This window comes from Engraulis encrasicolus, chromosome 1 (genome assembly GCF_034702125.1).
Source record: "Engraulis encrasicolus isolate BLACKSEA-1 chromosome 1, IST_EnEncr_1.0, whole genome shotgun sequence".
NCBI lineage: Eukaryota > Metazoa > Chordata > Actinopteri > Clupeiformes > Engraulidae > Engraulis > Engraulis encrasicolus.
In genome coordinates, this window is record NC_085857.1 from 10,715,522 (window position 1) to 10,740,394 (window position 24,873).

The 24,873-nt window shown below is 40.4% G+C and overlaps 2 protein-coding genes across 2 annotated transcripts in view; both read right to left on the reverse strand.

Moving 5' to 3' along the window:
- LOC134447109 (zinc finger and SCAN domain-containing protein 2-like) overlaps nucleotides 1–12,941 on the reverse strand; it is a 40,605-nt gene extending 27,664 nt beyond the window's left edge. The window contains exons 1-2 of the mRNA XM_063196394.1: nucleotides 12,836–12,941; nucleotides 1,155–1,304 (exon numbers count right to left, since the gene is read on the reverse strand). Coding sequence (XP_063052464.1) covers nucleotides 1,155–1,304; nucleotides 12,836–12,844 — 159 coding nt within the window. The 5' untranslated portion in view covers nucleotides 12,845–12,941. The remainder of the gene's footprint in view (nucleotides 1–1,154; nucleotides 1,305–12,835) is intronic.
- A 4,323-nt stretch (nucleotides 12,942–17,264) lies between these two features.
- LOC134447099 (uncharacterized) overlaps nucleotides 17,265–24,873 on the reverse strand; it is an 87,521-nt gene continuing 79,912 nt past the window's right edge. The window contains exons 14-18 of the mRNA XM_063196387.1: nucleotides 22,698–22,847; nucleotides 22,204–22,265; nucleotides 20,669–20,738; nucleotides 20,269–20,545; nucleotides 17,265–19,480 (exon numbers count right to left, since the gene is read on the reverse strand). Coding sequence (XP_063052457.1) covers nucleotides 18,534–19,480; nucleotides 20,269–20,545; nucleotides 20,669–20,738; nucleotides 22,204–22,265; nucleotides 22,698–22,847 — 1,506 coding nt within the window. The 3' untranslated portion in view covers nucleotides 17,265–18,533. The remainder of the gene's footprint in view (nucleotides 19,481–20,268; nucleotides 20,546–20,668; nucleotides 20,739–22,203; nucleotides 22,266–22,697; nucleotides 22,848–24,873) is intronic.

The following is a 24,873-nucleotide window of genomic DNA, read 5'->3' on the forward strand; positions in this document are numbered from 1 at the left end:
TCCAGAGGTTGAGAATAAATGTCCCTTAGCGCTGTAGATGGCGGTAGCGCACTTCTCGTGCAAACACCTCAAAAATAGAAGAGGAAGGAGGGGACAACGCCCCCTTAGGAGACCCAACTTGAGCACACACTTTTGCATTGGGTGGGCGGGTTTTGAAGCCTCTTTATTACTCCACCCTCTTTGACGGGAGTGTGCATATTGGAATGCACTCCTTGACTTGATCTCAAGCTTGAACCTGAACTTTTGGCCCTTTCGCTAAATATCCCAGTGCATTGCTATCCCATGTCTGCACTGTACTTAAAGGAGAAGTCCAGTTTTTTTTAACATTAAGGCCATTTTCTGAGTGGTCTGCAATGTTTTAGAGCCCCCCTCACCGTTTATTTCATGATTGCTGCAGTCTCTGTTATTTGGCTGATTTGGATTTGATCTCAACCAGCTTTAGAATGGCCGTCTATGGGCACCTGCAACTCTGTTCTTAAAATCACCTTTAACATTTGTTTTCAAGAATATGCAACTCAGCAAGTGTTCAGCAGTATTCACTGGTGTTCCTTAACAATTTTTGTAGCGAAATATGGCATCTGTCGCGTTTTATGTGTGTTTTAAGAAGCAATTTGTAAATTAAGTTTCACTTTCACTTTCACTTTCTTTCACAAAATGGCAAATAAAAAATGACAGAAGCCATATTTCGCCTTGGAACTTGTTAGGGACTGCTAGTGAACACCCCTAACCACTTTGTGAGCTGTAGACTTTCGAAAACAAATGTTTAAGGTGATTTTAAGAACAGAGTCGCAGGTGCTCATAGACGGCCATTCTAAAGCTGGTTGAGATCAAACCCAAATCAGCCAAATAACAGAGACTGCAGCAAACATGAAATAAACGGTTAGGGGGACTCTAAAACATTGCAGACCACTCAGAAAATGGCCTTAATGTTCAAAAAACTGGACTTCTCCTTTAATCACCATCGCATTGTGGATATGTGTAGTGTAAATCGTACATATGAATGGTAACAACGAAAGGCATTTATTAAATTCAATTCTATACAAAAAATCATGCACATGGTGTCATTCGCAGGGTTTAACAGCAACGGTCAAACCCCTTGTAATCATCATTATATTAGTCAAGTTTTGGTGACTGCTATGGATTGTCCAGATTACCTGTTGTGCCTCTGAGAGTTTGTGGTCTTTCTCCTGCAGTCTCTTCTGCAGGTCTTCCACTTGCAGCCTCAGCAGCTGGGTGGCTGATGTGTGGTCACTCAACGCCTGAGAGGACTCTGCCTCTCTCTCCTGCGTCTCCAACAGCAATGCCTACAGCAGGACCACAGGTGACACTTTGATTTCATGGAGGTTGTGCCATCATAATCATACAATACCTGATGAGCTGCACACGATAGACAAAATGGCCAGTAACTGTAGTGTGCTGGCCACCAGCCACTAAATGGCATGGAATGACTGTGGAAACAAGAAACTATGTGTGCATATGAGTTGCAGGCATATGATTTGCTGCTCTCCTTCTAAACAGAGGCTGCACATTATTTACTAGAACAACCATGTTGAACAAAGACCTAAATATAAAATTGTGCCTTAAATAGCACTCTGCACTACTACTACTGCATAACTGTAGGCCTACTCTTATTCTACTGTACAGAATGTGGAGGGCATCTGTGTGCCCCACTGATACTGAATAGATCTATAATTATTAAATTAATACCGGTAAGTGGTCTGTAATATTTGGGGGGAGGGGTCTAGACAGGCTGTCTATCCAGAGCCCAGTGGAACGAGCCTATCCATGCCTGTTTTTTTATGCATCAGACGTACAATTATGACACAGAGCACTTTTCAGCATCTAGCCTAGCCCTACATGAGGTTCAGAAAGTATTTCACAAACGTGGGCTACATTTGATCAACAACAGCTGAATGCAATGAGGAGACACCATTATTTACTCTCAATGGGAGACAGACCAGCTGTCAACTTCTTGGTGAAATTCAATAGCAGTTTGTGTGGCACTTACTGTGTCCATGATGAAATTACGGTTTGCTTTCTCGGTTTTGTTCAACGAAGCGCCTTGACGACACTCACGTAAATATCAGTATTTATTTATTTAGCCTACATATAGTTCCTTCTTCAGAGTCAGTCGTGTATCGTACACCCCCAAAACAATATTTGGCGCCACCAAACGACCTGGAGTGCAATTTCATCCACCAACTTTGGATAAGAATTCATAAGGCAACCAATCATTCAATAAGTAAATATCTACGGAAAACAAAGCAGAGTGAAAGCATACAATTACAATAGAGACAATAGGCCAGTCAATCTAGCTCTAAAAAGGCCCAAACTCGGGACGAAATTTTGCAATAGTAATGGTTCCTACTTTTAAGTGATCCTTAAACCCCCTTGTGGGCTATCACATATTAAAAATCTACAGCTTTATTGGAATATGCTTTTTTTCAAGGACGAAGTTGACAGATTTCCCATTCACATCTCCATTGGGAGACAATATAGGAGATAAAAGGTGAATAGGGTAACATTTTAAACTATGGCATATTCATTTGAAACTTTCACAGTTGGTAACTCACATTCAGGCAAACAATTTTTGTATTGCAAGTTTTCTGAAATATCATGATGAAATATGCAAATGAGGTCATAGGTACTGAAATATGTGATAAAGTCTGGACTAACCGACCAAGCATAAAACAAATTGCAATAGTAATGGTTCATACATTATATTGATCCTTCAACCCCTGTGCATCACATACTGTATTAAAAATCATCAATTCAGTGGGACATGCTTTGCCCAAGGTCAAAAGTATCCGATTTTACCCACTGAATGGCAAAAGACATAGGAAATCTGCTACTTCTGACCTTCAAAAAAGTATGTTCCACTAAAGTGATGAAGGTAGATTTTTCATATGTGTTGTAGGGTGATTTAAGTATCAATAAAAGTTTTGAATCATGACTTTTGCAATATGTTTTATGTTTTGCCCGTTGTTGCATAATTGATCACATAGACCTATTGAAGTTGATGTGATCACATTTGCATAGCATATTTAATAATCATATTATCATCAGACAACTTGCAATAGCTTTGTCTTTGCTTGAGTAAATTACTGTGAAAGTTTCTAATTGATATCTCATTGTTTAAAAATGTAGTCTATTCCCCAACCCAAGTATTTCCTATATTGTCTCCCTATGGGAAAATGAATGGGAAATCTCCAACTTTGACCTTGGCAAAAAGTATGTTCCATTAAATATGAAGCTGTAGATTTTGAATATGTTATTTAGACATAGGCTACCTAGGGATTGCAAAAAACCTGGATTGATTACTATTGCAATTTGTCCCGAGTCAAACGCTAGATTGACTAGCCTATTATGTGTTTGTAAAAAGGCTGAGAACACAAGAAGTGGAATATGAAGATCGATTTAAGAAAATGCTACATAGGCCTATTGCTTTACACTTGCACTAGCAACTAAGATTGTCTCCCTAGTCCCTACCTAACCTCCACTCTGCTCACCTGCTATGACTGCCATAACCGTTTTGCGCTGTGTGCAGGCTGTGGTAAATACAGTAGGCTACATGGGTGAATTACCAATATCCCTCCTCTTCTTGTTTCCTCTGTCCTGCTGTCTCCTGTGGAGGAAGCAACAAGCCTGCGTGTCCACCTCCAACATCCGTCCTATCCTTGTGCTTGTGGCCAAGTTATGAGAGGCAAGATGCCATTGACGATTGATTGATTGAAGAGGTTAAATTGAGTGTCTCACGAACACACATTTCAAAGTTAGGCCTACTTTTCTCATTTGCAATTGACATGTCGAATAGGGAAAAGTCTCCCAAAAGTTGTTGTCTAGTGTGTACGGCTTATTAGGCAGACAGCAGGGAAACGGTTGTCTCCACAGGGATGGGGCATAAACGAAGCACAAGGCCACAACAGGGGCGGTTCTAAGGGGTGGTATTTGCCCCCCCAGAAATATGATTTGCCACCCCAATTAAGAGCCCTGATTGTGACCAATAGCCTTAATGCTTGACATCATTTCAGACATAGAACTTAAGGTTGCAGGGTTTCACTTTAAAGGATTCACTGTATCACATAAGTGTGTGTTTCGATTATATAGCGTTTATAATTTTCCCTTAGTGTAGGAGCATGCCCCCCTGAAATACACTTCGCCACCCCTTTGCCACCCCAAGAATAAATGTCTGGAACCGCCCCTGGGCCACAAGTGAACTGAGTTGACAGGCTGCTGGACTGCCCTATTGATGATGTAATGTAATGTAAAAAGAAAAACGACTTACTTCAAGGAAGCGCTCAACATTTTTATTCTGATGACAGGATTGGTGTTTTTGTTGTCTTCTAAACCGGCCCCCCCCCCCCCAAACAAAAACACATATACACACACACCCACAAATTACAGATAATAAACAAATTACAGATTACATCCTGTAATCATGTACAAGGTGCATCAAGTATCACCTCTGACTGAGCAAATGTAACTGACATAATGAGCACTTCCCCTCATATGAATAATAACAACAATAATAATAATAATGATTATAATATTAATAACAATAACAAATAAAACATCATACTAAGATCAGAACGAAAAACATGCAAAATAAAAAACCTGAGTGAAAAAATAAGAGGAAACTAACAATTATCACTGTGTGCATAAATGCATGGCTATTATCGTCATTAATAATCATCAATATTGTAATAATAGCTACAACAATATATTGCATTTTCACACTCATTTCATTTCAGGGAGCTGGCACAAAAATGTGCCAGTATGTATACTTCAGTCAGATTTCCTCATCAAAGGCATCTCATCAAAGGCATAACGGGCACAAACAGTAACAATACCTCTCCGCTACACTGGTGTTGTTGGTTCAAAAAGCCACAGTCAACATTAAAGTAAAAATCCATCATGTTTTCATTTGTGAGGCATAAATAAGTACACCTTTAAGAATTAATGTTTCAGTGTAAATTGATCAAAAAAGCGGTTCTGATCTTCACTAGAATCGCAAGAGGGCGCAGTGCCTGCTTTAAGTAACGCCAAAGATACAATTGCATGTTACCATATTGTCATTGTTAAAGAAAATGAAAAGAATGCCGCACACTCTGCTCCATGTTTTATTGGTGAAGTGACGTTTCGGATGTCTGGCCTTCTTCAAACTCAAGCGTCAAATGTAACATTTGTATGCACAAGAAGCCAGCACCTCAAGACAGACTTTATTGGTGTGTGATACCTCTTTAAAAAAAAAAAAACTCCAACATATTGTCATTGGCCATAAGTTGTAAACATTCACAGGACTGTGGGTGTAAGTACCCTTGCATTCAATAAGTAGTTGACACCCCTTTAGCTGAAATAACCTAGTAGTTGCAAATCAGTGCATTTCTCAAATCCATAGTTGCTGACTACGTTAGCTACTTTCTTGTTTGCAATGCAATTTCCCAACTGGGTTCATGTCTTATATATGAGGTTTTTTGTTCTATGTCTTGATATTGTAATTTGCAATGTGGAGCTATGGCATCTTTTTTTTTTCTCCTCATCCTTACCCAATGTTGTCTAACACTTGACCAAGATTTGTGATGGTGGATGCGCGCACTGCGCAGTGGCCCAGGAGTACTAAACTTTTTATTAGCTTTTGCTGCTACTAAGTATTGTACCCAAAAACACAATTTCGTTGCCTTTTTGACAATGACAATAAACTCTTGATTGATTGATTGATTGATTGTCTTGACTGGACTATTCCACAATGTGTATTTTATTGTTGTGAAAACATTCTAAAGTTGACATGCTTTTTATGAACTTTATACTTACTGGTGATAAAGGTAAATGGTGACATGTTGCAGTGATTTCTGTAAGTCTTCATCTGACCTCATAGAATTAATTTTGAACCAAATTCAGGACTTGTCTCCATTCATAGACACTTTCTCTAACCATGCATTTGTGAACGTTTATACTTTTAGCAGGTTTTATAACCTTCTACAGCTTTACGCAAATTCACCTTTATACAAGTACAAGTATTCATCATAGGTCTTAAGATAAATATTTTGAGCGAGGCATGGTGCACATTAGACAATGGTTCTACATCAACACAATGGACAAGGTAGCTTTAAAGGAGAAGTCCAGTTTTTTTAACATTAAGGCCATTTTCTGAGTGGTCTGCAATGTTTTAGAGCCCCCCTCACCGTTTATTTCATGATTGCTGCAGTCTCTGTTATTTGGCTGATTTGGATTTGATCTCAACCAGCTTTAGAATGGCCGTCTATGGGCACCTGCAACTCTGTTCTTAAAATCACCTTTAACATTTGTTTTCAAGAATATGCAACTCAGCAAGTGTTCAGCAGTATTCACTGGTGTTCCTTAACAATTTTTGTAGCGAAATATGGCATCTGTCGCGTTTTATGTGTGTTTTATGAAGCAATTTGTAAATTAAGTTTCACTTTCACTTTCACTTTCTTTCACAAAATGGCAAATAAAAAATGACAGAAGCCATATTTCGCCTTGGAACTTGTTAGGGACTGCTAGTGAACACCCCTAACCACTTTGTGAGCTGTAGACTTTCGAAAACAAATGTTTAAGGTGATTTTAAGAACAGAGTCGCAGGTGCTCATAGACGGCCATTCTAAAGCTGGTTGAGATCAAACCCAAATCAGCCAAATAACAGAGACTGCAGCAAACATGAAATAAACGGTTAGGGGGACTCTAAAACATTGCAGACCACTCAGAAAATGGCCTTAATGTTCAAAAAACTGGACTTCTCCTTTAAGTGACACCTGAGCGACTGCATTTAAAATCCCTCAAATTGTGTGAATTGTGTACAACTTTTTTACAGAACTTCTCTAATTAGCTTTTGAAGGATCCTTAGCAAAGGGTGTACTTATTCCCCTCTCTCTCTTGAAAATGTTTACATCTTATAGCCAATAAAACATGATAACATGTTATTGTTTGAGTGGTATTAGTTAAAGCAGACACTGTTTATTCCGTCTTGTGTTTCTCAGGCAGATCAGATCATGTTTTATGACCAATTTCGAAAGAAATGTTGGAAATTTCAAAGGGCATACTAACTTTCTTCTCTTCTCTGAATTGAGTTAATGCTTACCTCTATGTTTTTTGTGTTTGCCTTCAATCAGTTTGGAGCGAGCTGTTATATTATAAGCATTTAGGTCACCAGGCATGGCATTGAGTACCAAGCGCGGCTGAAGTTAGAGGTGTCCAAGCTCTTCCACATTCTATGCAGATCAAAATGGGCACTATATCAAGATATCAATACGCCGTTGAAGTTCTCCTGATGTGTTATTACGCCTTTCATATAGTACTCATTTTTATCTGTATAACTACGTGTAACTACCCTTGCGTCATGTAACTTGTCAGTGTAGGCATGCACAAAGACCAAAGAGGTATGCATGAAGTCGCCTCAGATCAGAGAGGAACTTACAAAGTAGTTCAGAATGTAAGCATGGTGTACTGCTCCTTTAAATTCGACCATTCACATGAGACTGGTGCTAAGCTTTGGTTCTTTGAAATGTCTGGTGTATGAGTTTGTTCATGTTTCTGCTGTTGCGTTCTTGTGCTCTGGGTGGCTATTCTTCTTGTTCTCTTCACCAGAATGCTCTCGTTTCAAGTGGGTCTGGAGCATCTGTACGTAGCTGAATCTCTCACCACAGATGGTGCAACGGTGCGGTTTCTCTCCGGTGTGAACACGCATGTGTGTCTTGAGGACGCCTGATTGACCGAAGGCCTTTCCACAAATTGGGCAGAGATGAGCTCTCACCCCAGTGTGCGTAATTGCATGCCTGTTGAGGCTTGAGACCCTCCCAAAAGACAGGCCACAGTCTGGGCAGGTGAATGGCTTTTCGCCGGTGTGGATCTGGAGGTGTGTTCTCAGCCGTTTGGCACAAGCGAATGCCTTAGGACACTGAGAGCACTTAAATGGTCTCTCACCTGTATGCTTGCGCATATGTAACGTTAGACACGCAGATGACAAAAACCCCTTCCCGCAATCAGAACACATGAAGGGTCTAATGCCAGCGTGGGCGTTTTCATGGGTTCGCAGGTTACTAAGACTGGAATACCTCTTGTCGCAGAGTGTACATGGAAAGGGCCTTTCTCCAGTGTGCGTCTGCTGATGAACTTTCAGGCTGCTACTTGAGGAAAACATTTTCCCGCATTCCTGACATTGATGGCGTTTCTCTTTTACGACACGTCTCTGTTCATCGTCATGGCACCTCTTAAAGTGCATCGTAACATAATGTTCCTGACTGAAGCATTTTCCACAAAGTTCGCAAGGATATGGTTTTTCATTAGTATGTATACGTGCATGACGGCGGACGAGACTTGGTTTTGCAAACAGTTTCCCACACGTGCTGCATTCGTGGACTCTTTTGAATTTCCTTTTTGTTCTTTGTGCTTGTGGTTCTTTGTGCTTTTTATTGGACTTCGGTAGTCTATCAGCTAGCCGTGGCCTTTTCTCTGTCCTCTGACCTGTGAAAGAAGACAAATCAGTCTTAAAATGTTTAGTTTGATTGCACAGCGCATTTCATTTCTTAACATTGCCTTTGGAAAAATGTATAAACAAAAAAAGACTGTAATGTTGGTTGTCATTAAGGTGGTTGTCATTTAGAGGACAAATCTGATGAAAAATGAAAATGGACATTGAGTAGCACGCTGATTTCAGCTTACTACACACCATTACCACACATACATTGTAATATGGCCTGGTTGATGAGACTCTTAACTGTGCCTGTGCACCAAAAAGCGATGTGAATTAAGCGAACAGGGCTGATTTCAGACATTAAAAGTCCGCTGATATTATGGTAATGGGGCCAGGGCTTGACACTGGCACTAGCCAACCAGCCAAATGCTGGTAAAACCTGGCTGTGGCTAGTAGTACTTTCAGTGTCACTAGCCAATTTGGCTGGCAGTTTATTCCTTGGTGACATATGCATTGTAGCCTTTATACTGCTGTTTGCCCATTGTGTATCAATTGTTTGTATTCAAGATCAAGAAAAAGCTCAGTAACTCAGTTTCTATTTGCTTGATATATACTTCCATGTAGAAAGGTATACACTCGTCTTGCTTTAGCACCTCATCTTCCGAGGTTAGACGTACACGTTTCATGATAAAGAAAAAAAAAACGATAGAAAAACAGTGGCTAGTGGAATCCCTGAATGGCTAGTGACTCGGGAAAACCACTAGCCACAGTGGCCAGTGGGTGAAAAAGTTAATGTTAAGCCCTGAATGGGGCAGTTGTGGACTAATGGAAAAGGAGATGGGCTTTAGATCAGAGGGCTGCAGGTTCGAATCCCGCCCTTCCACTCCCAATCTCACTCCATGGCTGAAGTGCCCTTGAGCAAGGCACCTTATTCCACATTGCTCCAGGGATTGTAACTAATATTCTGTACCGAAAAATAGTTGTGACTTGTCATTTTGGATAAAAGCATGAGGTAAGTGTAATATTATGTGATATTATGTCATGTCATGTCATGTCATGTCATGTAATGTAATGTAATGAGCTATGATGTAGTTCAGCAAAAAATTATTGGAATGCTCATATCTTCAAATGTCTTAGGTTGACAAGCCAGAGCCATTATGTTATTAACTGAATAAAGCATTTCAGCATCATGACCTGAGCAAATGCAGCGAATTCATGGCAAAACTTTTCACAATTCTCACCCTTTGTATATGTCATGTCTCAAATAATTTCACTACATAAGAACAGAGAAAGACAAAGTTTCAGTACTTACCGTCAGTGGTGTTAGCATTATCATCATTGATGTCATCAGCGTCATCAGCTTCATCGGGAATATAATTATTATCATCATTGATGTCATCAACTTCATCAGGGATGTAATCATTATCATTAATGTCATCATCGTCATCATCATCCTCATGCTCCACTGGTGGAATCAAAAGCACTCCATCTGGGTTGAGTTTGGGTCCCCAGTCCTCCAGTCTAACTGACGACCTCAACGAAAGCCTTCTCTGTGATGATGTTGCATCGTTGTGGAGGGAATCTGAGAGGGCATTGTGTTGGTTCTTTGAGGAGGGGGAACTGGGCTGACTGACCTGTGAAGTGAAAGTATATGTGTAACTAGGGCTAGTACATTAGTACAGTGATTTAAAAACAACAACTGTGAAATAATACTGTGCCGGAACAGCAAACATTGACATTTGACATTATGACACCAAAAAATGAATATAAAACAAAAGTTCAGAATGTCAGGGTTTATTTCCTGGTGCTAAGATTTAGATAAGTTTAATCATATTCGATTAATCACCATTTGTATAACACAACAGCATTTTTTAGATTGGGGAAAGTATTGGAACAAATGATCTGAAGAAAATAAAATGTAATATTTGGTGGCATAACCCTTGTTTGCAATAACTTCCTCAACCCTGCTACCCATGGACATCACCAAACGTTGTAGCCGATTCTTCTTTTGAGATGCAAGCTATTTTTTACTTTAGCTGGGGTGAAATGCATATTGACTTGCCCACTTTTCTCACATCACACATAATTTTAGCAGGAAATTGAGAACGACATTCCAAACTCTTGTCTCATGCTGATCTTTTGGACTTAAATACAACAGTCTTCAGTGAACAACAAAATCAAGGAAATATGCCTCTCTGTTGCAAAACATATTTTAATAAGACCAGTCTGGAAAGTAAGGGATACATCTTAAACTCTTTTAAATTTGACCTAGTGAGGTTCCCTGGCTTGCTGTTGTAGATATAGGAATAGATTAGATTAGATTAGAATATAATATAATAGAATAGAATAGAAGAACTCTTTGTTGTCCATAGGAGTGGAACACGTGCACAGACAGAGTGGAACATCTTTGTTTCACCATGACAACTAGAAAAAAACAGCACATACAGAGAATAGTGAGAGATACCTTATAAACTCTTTTCAATTGGACCTTGTGTGGTTTCCTGGCTTGCTGTCGCCCTGTATCCTGGGACTTCCTAGAATGTCAATGACAGAAAGTTAACACAACAACATGAATGACAAATCAGGTACAGTTGTATGAACAAATGTGGGCATCCCTATGACATCTCACCGTAAATTGTTGTAGTTTCATGACAACATGATTCAACATGCATTCTGGAAATAAACTACTAAAAATATCACATAGTGCACCTTTGAGGTGTATATACACACACAATGGAAGTGTTTCCTTGTTCATGTTCTGTACATCACAATTTGAATGTTCCATGACACAAAAGCATAACAATAGTACCAGTAAGTAGGGCTGGGCGATATGGAAAAAAAAACAATATCACGATATGGATTACTTTATATCACGATAACAATATATCACGATATAGCACCATTACATACGTTTTCAGTTATTCTCTTTATTTGCTCTTTATTTTTTCATGTCACAAAACAACCTTTCTTTAAAATGGATCTTTTTATTCTTATTTTTTACAGTTACATTAACTTATAATGTGTATTGTGACAACATGAAATGTAATTAAATGATATTCTATTGTATAAAATTGATAAAATTACTATCACGATATAAACGATATAGGAGAAAGGTCACGATATACACTTTTATATCACGATAATGATATATATCACCATATTGCCCAGCCCTACCAGTAAGCTAGTTATATACAGTACAATCCAAGGGTAATAATGATGATCATAATTATGATTATACCATAATAATAATAATAATGCCATATCGTCTAAACTCCTACCTCCTCTCAGCCTCCAGCTGCCTCTGGAGAACCAGGACCTCATCTCGTAAACTTCTGATGATCTGTTACACACACACACACACACACACACACACACACACACACACACACACACACACACACACACACAGAGCAGGCGCCAATATGAGTGACAGGAAAACAGGAGGAGAAAGAGCAAATTAATTGGAATGCCATATCTCAGAGTCTATGGGTGCGTTATTGGAGGTCTACAAGGTCATCAATGTTACAATGGTAATCTCACGCACACTGTATTCATTAGGTATAGAGATTGCCAAGACACGTGCCAAATGGGTCGGAAATGCCTTTTGCCCCAATCTTTGGCCAATCAAATTCTAGTGCTTGTTAGAGAGTGGCCTTGATCCGCCAATCCTTGTCGTTTAAACAAGAAAAAACAGACCTAAAAGTAAATTTTATTAGGGCAGTGACGTCACATTGGCAATCTCTATTGAAAAACTCACGCACATTGTCCTCTTAAGCAGGGTTTAACGATAGTGTTTCAACCCAACTTCTACTGAAATTATCATGGAAGTTTCTTTATATAGATTGCCATGGTATGGATGGTCCACACATTACCTGTTGTGCCTCTGAGAGTTTGTGGTCTTTCTCCTGCAGTCTCTTCTGCAGGTCTTCCACTTGCAGCCTCAACAGCTGGGTGGCTGATGTGTGGTCACTCAACGTCTGAGAGGACTCTGCCTCTCTCTCCTGCGTCTCCAACAGCAAAGCCTACAACAGGACCAGGGATGACACTTCATAATGAGTACCATGTAATCCCTTATGAACTGCACAAGCAGAGGCTTCAGATCATTAATAGAACAGTCATTAAACAAAGACCCAACTGTAAGATTGCACCAAACGGAAGATAGCAGAGGTGTCAAAATGTAGCCTACATTCATGGTGTAAGTACAACACTGGGTCTACTAGCTCTAACACCATGTACTCCTTTGTGCCTAATGAGGTAGACAGAAAGACTGTGTGAAAAACACTACAAACCTCACGTAACAATAACCCAACATGCATGTGATCCTGCAACCAACGGGTCTACTGATAATATAAAACGAGAACACGGGCCTGTGGTTTCGTTTCTCGTAGCATAATGTGTGGTACTTACTGTGTCCATGAAGGGAACGTTACTCAGTTGCTTTTTCAAGTTTGTAAGGTCTTGACGCTATCCATGTGCACTTGGTGTTTGTTCAATCACAACACTTTTACACTTCCAAGACAATCTGTGGTTTGTTTACAATGGGCCTCTTCTTCAGATTCAGTCGTGTGTCGTGTATCATTACCACGCAATTCTTTGGCGCCACCAAACGGCCAGGAGTACGAATTGCTCCACTAACTTTTATTTATTTATTCTTTTAAATTACAAAACAGACAAATACAGATACAAACTTAAAGCACATAAACAGATAATTATATGTTAGGGATTATAAAAACAAAGCAAATACACACATCTACGATACAATGTTAAATTTTCTACACAAATTCACAGTTCTGATTGCTTTTTTGTTCTGTGAGGCATATTACATTACATTACATTACATTACATTACATTGCATTTGGCAGACGCTTTATAACCAAAGCGACTTTCAGAAGAGGACATAATCAAGCCAACATCACAAGCAAATACAAATTGCACAGGAGATATACAGAACAACAAGTGCAATTACAAAGACAGTCCTCTACAGCAAGTATAAATGTTACTGTAGGCCTACTGTGCACATGTGTGACATTTTAAAGTTGCACTTTATAATTCTGTGCCGTGCTACTTCCTTCAGACCATCCTGACGGTATTTTTTTTATTTTTCAGCTTGTCTTCAGGTTCGGTGTAATTGGATTGCCTCAGCATTTGCAATAAGACAGTAACTGAGCTGACCTCTCAAGGCCTCGTGTGATCCAACTTGGGGCCTGATCAGAGGTGCATCTTGCCACCAGGCAAAGCAGGCAGCCGCTTGGGGCCCCCAAGCCCCTTGATAGTGAATAACAGCCCACATTTTACCACAGTAGTGGCGATTTTGGTTCAAATGCTCATTCTTTTGCATTTTCGCTTGGGGCCCCACCTGACCTTAGAATCGCTTCTGGGCCTGATTGGGCTCTGTGATTTGGTGTTCAGAAAGCAAAAGCGAAAGCCCAACTGGGAAGCTCCAACTCTCATTGTCATTGTGACACAACACTCCACAGCACACAAGTGCACACAACGACATTGCATTTATGCCTCAGCCGTGCAAGGGGGCAGCCCCAAATGGGGCCCCAAGGGAGCAGTGTGGCAGGATGGTACCATGCTCAGGGTACCTCAGTCATGCAGGAGGATCCAATACTGTTAAATTACTCCCCACACCAACCTGGCGGGTCGGGAGTCGAACCGGCAACCTTTGGGTTACAAGTCTGACGCCCTAACCGCTTACCCATGACTGTTCTCTTGTGTGTTCCAGGAGGACCCCTCGCTCCTCTCCCATCTCCTGGAGGCCCTGGACACTGGAGCTCCACCACATGGTGGTATTGCCTTGGGTAAGCCAAAGGCTCTTGATCCCATGCTCCTCAGTGTTCCCTGACAATTCATAGGCTATATCTATCTTGCTGGAGAGGACTGTTTAGCCACACTTCCTGCAAGTTTAATCTATTATTTAGGAGATTAAAACTGCTGCTCAGAAAAAAAGGAAAAAACGGAAGCGCTGCGTGGATCCATACTTTTTTACAGGGGTGCTCTAACAGTAAGTGGGTAAAGTAGACATCAAAAAATTAAGAGCAGGAGACTGTGGCGTTTTCTTATCACAAAAAAAAAGACACCGGAGTACCACAGTCTCTTGCTCTTTATTTTTTTTTTATTAAAACTGCTGCTTAAAAAAAATAAATAATTGTTAATCATCAAAACATTTTAGATTATTTTTTTTTGGAACCCAGCATGAAGTAACTGCAAGCTTTTTTTTAAAAAAAAATTTAAAGTATTTTTTTGGGGCTTTTCAGTTTTCAGCCTTTATTGGTTTTTGTGAGACAGGATAGTGAAGGAGAGACAGGAAGCGAGTTGGGAGAGAGATATGGGGAAGGACCGGCAAAGGACCCAGACCGGGAATTGAACCCGGGTCGGCCCAATGGTAAACGTGTGCCCTACCATATCAGCCACGGTAGGGCCAATAACAGCGAGCTTAGTGTAGTACTTATCCCTACCACTCTGTTTTTAAGGACTTGATCGCCTGGTATCCGTTATCCTTGGCACCCACAGCATCCGGGATGTTATTAATAATAATAATAATAATAATAATAATAATAATTGTATTTGTATAACACTGTGTCATACAAGGCATGTAACTCAAAGTGCTTAACAAATGGGGAAAAAAACCCATTGTTAGAGATGGATTTGAAAGGAGAGGTATAGAGGAGAGGCAGAAATAGCAGGAAAGCAGAGGAAGAAGAGATAGACAGAGATTGTAGAGTCATAAGGTCAACGTAGGTTAGGACCAGGATTCTTAGATGCGTGAGGTCCATAGTGGCTGGGCCTATCATAAGTCATAGATAGTCACAGAGATTGGGCGCTCAGGTGCGGCCCCTGGTGGCATCAGGGGTGAGGAAAAACTCCCTTTCGCTTGATTCATAGTTTGTAAGGGGGAAAAAAAGCTCAGTGAGGTCTGAGAAGAAAAAAAACCCTATAGTGTTATTGCCTTCCCCAAGTCTGTCTGGGGTCACGACATCATGAACAGAGCACCTGACAATGTGGCTGAAAAGGAGCTTCAGCTTCAGCATTACCACATTGAAGTGACGTGGCCAAAGGATGAGGGGTAGGCATTAGGGATGCAAATTATCGATTAATTAATTAATCATTAGTTGATAGCCTATCGATCAACTTACGATTAATTGATAAGCGGTGTTTTCCCCCCGAAATCTCAATGTTTCTTGAAAAAAAACTACTAAATTTATAATGTTTAATTAAAATTTGAGATAAAATACCACATTTAAATTCATTCCATTTCAATTCTTTAATCCAAAGGTGATTTAAATATTCACACCCCTCTTCGCACACACTCTTCACATGCGCATTTCACCTGGGTCTCTTGTCAGTTGAATTGTCGATTAATTGCGATTAATGTTTTTTAATCGATTAACGCATTGATCGATTAAAGTCGATTAATCGATTGCATCCCTAGTAGGCATTTGACCCCTATCTGATCTTATCACTCCAGCCAAAATTGGGTGTCTCCGGGTGGATTCCAATATGCAGACTCCCGTCCTCCCTTGCCTGCCTGTGACCTGACCTGATGTCACTGACGATCTCGGAAAAGGCTGAAGAAAAAGGGAAAAAAAACCTCAGGTACTACTGACAAGTCCAGGGTAGTGTGAGCATTACAACTGCATGTTGAAATTGACTGAAGTTATCCTGTGTCATCATAGAGCAGAAGAAGATTCTGATGAACTGACACAATCAGGAGGATGCCTCAACAGCTTCAGGAAGCTCCATTTGTCCATCACTAACCTTGAGTGCGTCTTAATATGCGCCCTTGCCTCCTCCACTTGCGCTTGTCTCCTCGTCCCACCTCCTGGCCCCTCCTCCGTGGAGAAAACGATAAAGTTTCCCAGCTGTCAGCCTAGCCACAACAACTTTTGAGGGACTGTTTTTCATTCACCATCCCAATTGCAAAAGAGAAAAAGACTCTAGAATTGAGCTTTAGCAAGATATTGAAATATAATGCTGTTGTCAGTGATGTCATCATGACGAGAAGCAAGTGGAGGAGGCAAGGTCGCATATTAAGATGTACTCCACTCTGCCTTATCGATATCCGTCATCTTGTCTACGTCATGGAGGAGGGAGGTATCAAGTAACAGGGCCAAGAAAAAAGACGCGGCAGTCAAGGAAGCCCGCAACATTTAATTTCTGAAGACAGAATTGGTGCATTTTTGTCGTGTTCTAAACCAAATCTCTTTCACTCACACACTCACTCACTCACACTCACACTCACACACACACACACACACCAACGACTACAACAACAACAACAACAACAACAACAACAACAACTCATGTACAAGGTGCATCTCAACCTGCCTGGTGACTAGCAGTAGTCTGAGCAAACATAATAAACATGATGAGCACTTCCCTCAAATTAATTATATGACTGATAATAATAATTACACAACAACAACAACAACAATAATAATAATAATAATAATAATAAAACACTGCCTAAAGTGCAGAACAATGTGAAAAATGTAAAAAATCTGAATGAGAAAGTAAGAGCAAAAAAACCATTGTCACATTGTGCACAAAGGTAATAGCAAATTGCTATTGTCATTGATAATCATGAATATTGTAATAATAGCATCAACGATATAACGTTTATAACGATAACAATATAGCATGTTAGGCCATACACTGTATTTGTATATGCCATTAATTATACTTGTGTCAGATTTTCTCATCAAAAGCACAACTGGCACAAACGGCAACAATGGGCGCATAGTGCTCAGCTACACTGGTCTGGTGTTATTGTTTTTTTTTTATCAAAGACATCGTCAAAGTCAAAGTGTATGTATAACGCATTTTGAAAACAAATAGGCCTACTGCAGCTGACCAAAGTGCTGACGAGTTGGCCTGAATAGAAAGGACCTGAGGACACCATGATGCAACGCAGACAATTTGACATCAGGACAACAAAGGCAGACAAAAACATGAAAAGCACTAAAGCAGTGGTGCTTAAGTGGAATAGTCTTGGGACCCACTTGGGCCTTTCTTGTTGTCTGGCACAGGGGCCTGTGGCCTAGTGGCTAAGGAGATGGGCTTTAGGTCAGGTTTAGAGCAGTGCCAGCAGAGCAAGGCACCTAACCCCAAACTGCTCCAGAGACTGTAACCAATACCCTGTTAATAAATGTACTGCAAAGTCGCTTTGGATAAAAGCGTCAGTTAAATAAAATGTTATGTAACTGCAATGTAATTGTAATGTAATGCTTCACTACGTAACAAGCTGCAGTTGTTTTGGATCGAAAATTGTTCATCCTCGCTTTCTTGGTTTTGAAAATGACCCCATCTTGACCACCCCCTGGTTCGACCCTAATCGTCACACAACGCCGAAGACTTCAGCCCCCATCTGACCCATTTACTTTCTCTCAGAATGGCGCTAATGCCATGCTGAGTTTGTTAGTGAAAGTGAAAGTGAAAGCCCATTGGGAAACTCCAACTCCCAGCACTCCACAGCACACAAGTGAACACTGCACACTGCACGCAACGAAATTGCATTTATGCCTCACCCGTGCAAGGGGGCAGCCCTCAGTGGCGCCCCATGGGGAGCAGTGCGGTGGGACGGTACCATGCTCAGGGTACCTCAGTCATGGAGGAGGATGGGGGAGAGCACTGGTTGATTACTCCCCCCACCAACCTGTTAAATGATCAAGTAATGATTACTGATTGCAGGCACGAACAAAGGCCAAAAAAGTATGCATGGACTCATCTCAGACCAGAGAAAAACGTACTTCACAATGGAAACATGGTGGACTGGTCCTTCAAATTCAGCCATTGACGTGCAATACGCTAAGCCCCCCAAATTTGTGCTTGCATGCCCAAGGGTTGCACCTAGGGTTCGAATCCGGCCTGGATCATTTGCCACCCCTACCCCATCTCTATCTCCACCTTTGCTTCCTGTCACTTTTCACTGCCCTATCTCAAATAAAGGCGAAAAAGTCCATATAAAATACATTAAAAAAAAAAAATCAGTCATTGACATCAGACAGGTCCAAAGGTTTGGCCATTTGAAGGGAGTGTTCAGTGATGTCGATTGCAGATGGAGAATGCCATCGCTGATGACATGTCTGGTGTTCTGAGTTATTCAGGTTCCTGCGGTCGAGTTCTCATCTTGCTCTCTGGATGCCTGCTCTTCTCGTTCTCTTCCACAATGTGTTCGTTTCTGGTGGGTCTGGAGCATCTGTACATAGCTGAATGTCTCACCACAGATGGTGCAACAGTGAGGTTTCTCTCCGGTGTGAACACGCAGGTGTGTCTTGAGGACGCCAGCTTGACCAAAGGACTTTCCACAAATTGGGCAGAGATGACGCCTGACCCCAGTGTGCGTGATCTTGTGCCTGCTGAGGCTTGACGCCCTAAGGAAGGTCAGTCCACAGTCCAGACAGGCGAATGTCTTTTCACCAGAGTGGGTCTTGACGTGTGCATGCAGCTGGCTGGAGGAGGGGAACGCCTTAGGACACTGGGAGCACTGATACGGCCTCTCACCTGAATGCTTGCGCCTGTGTATCGTTAGACTCGAAGATGAGGTAAACCCCTGCCCACACTCAGAACACATGAAGGGTCTGACATCAGCGTGGGCGTTTTCATGGTTTCGCAGCGCTGAAAGGCTGAAATAACTTTTGTCACACAGTTTACAGGAAAATGGTTTTTCTCCAGTGTGCGTCTGCTGATGAACTTTCAGGTTGCTACTTGAGGAAAACATTTTCCCGCATTCCTGACATTGATGGTGTTTCTCTTTTACGACGGATCTCTCTTCATCGTCATGGCACCTCTTAAAGTGCATCGTAACGTAATGTTCCTGACCGAAGGATTTTCCACAAAGTCCGCAAGGATATGGTTTCTCATTAGTATGTATCCGTTCATGACGGCGGACGAGACATGGTTGTGCAAACCGCTTCCCACAAGTGCTGCATTCATGAACTCTGGCTTTTCTGGACGTCCTCTTTGTGCTTTGTGCTTGTGCTTCTTTGTACTTTTCTTTCTGCTTCGGTAGTCTAGGAGTTGACCGTGGCTTTTTCTGTGTCCTCTGACCTGGGAAAAAAGATGAACACTTTTAAAATGCGTATTTTAATGACACAGCATAGTTCATTGCACAGCATAGAACATGTTGTGCCGCAAATTTAGTATGTGCTCTGAGTTGGTCAAGATCTCACTCTTTAAAGCATACTGTACACCATTGTATACAGCACACCTGTGGTGCCACTACAAACAGGGCAGCATGAGGAAACTCATGGTGGCATACAATGACAGCATGAGGCTGCTGCTCAGAATTCCTAGGAGGTCAAGTGCAAGCCAAATGTTTGTCAATGCTGGGGTACCTACTTGTGCAGCTGTGCTGCGAAATCTTATGTATAAATTAATGTGCAGGGCATCTGAGTCACAAAATACCCTAGTTGCTGTCCTAGCCAGCCCTAAATGTAGCTTTGTGAGACTCTTCTCAAACATATGGAATCACTGGTGAGCATGCTTGTATGTGGGACAATGACTTGAGAATTATGATATATCTGTGTTTTTTTTATTTTTTGTTCCCCCTTCTTTTTCTTTGTCAGTTGTTCCGGGTTTTTGTTTTTTTGTTTTTTTGTTTTTAAGATATGTACTGTGTTGTGATGCTTTGTCTTTTTAATGTGATATGGATCCCCCTGGGTCTGGAATAAAGAATGAATTGAATTGAAAAAAAAAAAATCATTTGACCTCAAATAAAAGCAGTCGACGAGGCAGGGTTTAAATATTATTATTCTTCCCCCTTGCGCTGTCTGTCTGCGCCTCGTTCATATTAGGTGCATTCACCTACAGAGATTGCAGTATGTTTAACAACTTACGGTCAACAGTGTAATCATCACCATTGTTGATGTCATCAGCTTCATCAGGGATGTAATCATTATCATTGTTGATGTCACCATCGTCATCGTCATCATCGTCATGCTCCGCTGGTGGAAACAAAAGCACTCCATCTGGGTTGAGTTTGGGTCCCCAGTCCTCCAGTCTAACTGATGATCCTAACGAAAGCCTTTTCCGTGCTGGTGTTGCATCGTTGTTGAGGGAATCTGTGAGGCCACTGTGTTGGTTCTTTGAGGAGGGGGAACTGGGCTGACTGATCTGTGAAGAGAAAGTAAAATAACAGATCACAATAAGTAGTGCAGTGGTTAAAAAAAAAAAAAAAAACAGGAAGTGTGAAATTACACATATTTTTATGACATCAATGTGAAAAGTAACAGATACCTTATAAACTCTTTTGAGTTGGACCTTGTGTGGTTTCCTGGCTGGCTGTTGCACTGCATCCTGGGACTTCCTGGAAGGTCAATGATAGACAATAACACAGCTACATGACTCCACATGAGTTACATGTAGTATACGTACTATGTATTACATAGATTAAACTTAAGGTCTATATGTGCAAAAGGGGGAAGTTGTTCCTTCTTCTTCATACCTCTGCACACTGCACTATGGGCAGGGCCGGAACACCGGATTAACACAGGCCAGATATGGCTGAAGTCTAGGGCCCCCACCTGCCAGGGGGCCCCCGATCAGCGAAAAGTCAAATTACCTCTTCAAAGTTGGCAGATATCTCCTTAATTTCTAGCATGTAATTATGACACTGCCTAAGTACTTTTTTTTTTTTAAAATGTGTCTTCTGGGGCACCCCACAGCCACCTGTAGCCTAAGGGCCCTGGAACATCTTAATCCAGACCTGACTATAGGTGCTCCATGTATAAATGGGTGGTTGACGTGACACCTTGTTTTTTCGTAACATTGGTTAAAAACCTACAAAACTGTTATTTTTCCTTTAAAAAACAAATGTCAATGAAAGAAGATGTGGTACATTATGTTTCATATTAGTCTTAGATGAGAAGATACATTTTTGTTAAGATTTATGGTTTATATGTCAAATATCCTGCAGTGTGACTGTAACATTAATGAAACTTGGAATATAATAAATACATACATTAACCAACAACATTTTGAATAATGTATGAAGCATTTGGCATGATTGCATAAATATTAACTTTATATTAAGATATGTGAATGTGAAAAAAACTCAAGACAGTAATATTAACTACAAGTTCAAATTGCCTCCCTGGGGATGACATGTATGTCAATGTTTGTGAATGGGCAGCTGCAAGGCCAACTACAAGGGTCTTAAAGACTGGCTCCTAACCAGTCAGTACCTCAGTTATTGGAGTGCTGTGGAAGTTTAAGGTGACTATTAACCTCTTAATATGTCTTCATATTGCAATGTTTCTGTCACGCCATGCTTAGGTTCATTTTATGGTGTCCTGTAGTGTGACTGCTCTTATAGAAGGAAAAAAGGTTTAAAAAAAAAAAATGAAAACACATATTAAGATTAAACACAATATCATTATCAAGTTAGAATGAGCTCAGATGTCAGTCATGTATGCAAAAGGATTAAAATGGCCATAATGCAGTGAATTTCCTGTGGTGTGACTTCATTTTCCTGGGGTGTGACATGCCTATGCAATGTGTTGATGCAGGACACATTTTCCCAAAAATGGCAAAAATAAGGCGAAATTCCACAGACCACTAAGTGCTTTCTTTTATCCTATTTTTTTTCCAATTTTTTCCATCATTTTTTTCAGCAATTGGAAAAACGCCCTTAAACGTCAACCACCCAAATAAGTAAATAAACATAAAAAAAAAACAAAAACAATAATGACCTTGCATTAGGACAAAGGAAAAAAATTGGACTAATAAAATGGACAAAACAAGTTTTTTTTCCATATCGTCTAAACTCCTACCTCCTCTCAGCCTCCAGCTGCCTCTGGAGATCCAGGATCTCATCTCGTAAACCTCTGATAACCTGTTACACACACACACACAGCAAATTTGTTTATCTTGGTCTCATCAGACCACACGACATGGTTCCAGTGATCCATATCCTTGGTCTCTCATCTCTCTAAGCAAAGGCTGTGAATTTTGTTTATGATTTCTTTGTTTTTTATTTTTATAAATGTTCAAAACTGTCAAGACAACTTGTTTTTCACATGGTCATAAAGAATAATTTGTGTAGGATTTTGACAACAGAGATTCATTTGTAACATATGGAATAAGGCTGTAAAATAATAAAATGTGAAAAAAAGTGAAGCGCTGTGAATACTTTCCTGATTGACTGTATAGTACTGTATTTTTCCCCTGGGTGTCTACTTTACCTGTCTCAATTTAAATGGAAAGAAGTGGCAAATCTACTTCCAGTACCCCAGCTGTCATAACTAGTATGGATAGTCCACATTACCTGTTGTGCCTCTGAGAGTTTGTGGTCTTTCTCCTGCAGTCTCTTCTGCAGGTCTTCCACTTGCAGCCTCAGCAGCTCTGTGGCTGATATGTGGTCACTCAACGTCTGAGAGGACTCTGCCTCTCTCTCCTGCGTCTCCAACAGCAAAGCCTGGGACCATAAACGACACTTTTGAATTCAGATTTGACAAGATGACAGATTTCATCTTGTCTTTGTCCTATTTGGGGAGGTGGTATGTCTGTATATTTCTGTGTGGTAGCAGACGTAGCCTATAATGCTCACAGAACAATTTTCCGTACGGGACCCAGCATAATCGATCTACGCTACGGACTTGGAAAGTATTTTTTCAGTGTTGCATTTGATCGTCAATGATCAGCTGTTGGTGGCCTACTCCAAAACAAACAGCACGCTGGTCAGTGATTTTGTTATAGTTTACGCATCTGATAGCACTTACTGTGTCCATGAGGATAAAGTTACTGGCTTGCCTTTTCAGGTCTGTGTAACGCCATAGATACTCTTATGGATAAGAAACAAGGGCTTTTTTTTTCATTAATATTTTTTATTAATTCCAGATGCAGACAGCCAGTCTTGCTCTCGTCATCTATTGTTGGGCTACCACAAAACTTGTTGGCGCCACCAAACGTCCAGGAGTGCAAATTGATCCATTCTTCCTTGAAAAAAAAACTGTGCTACCAATCTACTTGATATCAACGCTCAATGGGAAACACTGCAAAGACTGAAAACGTAAAATAACAACAAAGAGACACTACATGAACAATAAGGACGAGACTGAGAACTCAAAAACGAGATGCAATATATGAGAAAATGTTAGGCCTATCCCTGCCTGCTATCTGTCTGACCAACAAAATATAATGAGCATTTCCCTCATATGAGTGGTTATAATTATAGATAGACTTAATGATGATGATGATGATGATGATGACCAGAGGTTGTAAGCAAGCTGGGCCTTTTTTTTTAAGCACGCTTCAGTATATCGCCTACTACACCATAGGAGAAAAACAGTCCAAAGAGCTGCCCTGAGCTAAAAGTAGTATAGTATGTATACTTTAAGTTCATTATTTGAAGTATGGTAGGCCTATACTGAAGTATATTGTAAGTATTTAATGTACTTCGAACCTAATAGAAAGTACACTCATTTAATTCTTCTGACTTAATTTTATCATTTTTAAGTATGATAGTATACTAGTAGTTCATAGGTAGGCCCTATAGGCCTACTTGAAGTGTAGGCCTAGGCTAATATTTTAAGTACACTTCAAGTCTTTGAAGTGCGCTTAAAGCATACTCACAAGAACATTATTCTGAAGAATGGAGGCCTTATAGGCCTAATCTAAGTAATTGTACAGTTATTGTGGCTAGTTCAGACTTAGGCCAGAGGGTATCAGCTTTTGACAGTTTTCTCCTATGGTGTAGTAGGCGATACAGTACACGTGAAGTTACTACTGTATACGCTATAGCCTACTTACATAATAGGGGCCTACTTAAAATGTTCCAATTTAGTCCGAATAAGTATTAAATTGTATACTTCCTTGTACACTGGAAGGAATATAAAAAGTTATGAGGTACAAATCCTGTATACTCACAGTACCCAATACATTCTTTTTATATAAAAAAAATAACCTTTTGGCTACACAATAGCTGTTACGGTTGTCATTAACAATTATAATAACTGAGTTAATAACATTAGCAATACCTGTACCCTACACCAAAATATATTTCTGTAATTATAGCCTACTTCAGTTTTGTTTATCAATTCAGATTTGTTAATCAACGGCATCTCATCAATGCCTCAGCTAGAGCAAACCTTTGCAGGAGTGGCAGTGTTCAGCTACACTAGTAGTGATGATTATAAAAGGCAACGTCATCTTCAAAGTCGACCATTCAAATCATGTGCAATGCACAGTATTCTCAGAATTAATGCACATACACACATGGTGCACTGTGAAATATTTTTAGTAGTTTATTTCCAGGATTCAGGCTGGCCATACACAATGTTCCCCTTTTCACAAATACTCCCAACCACCATCATCTGAGTATTTATCATGACATGAAAAAGTGTATCTATGTCTGCAAATTGAATCTCCAAAACATTTTTAGCAGCAAACTTAGGCCTACTGTTCTATATTAATAATAAATATTAGTTTATTACTTAGTAAAC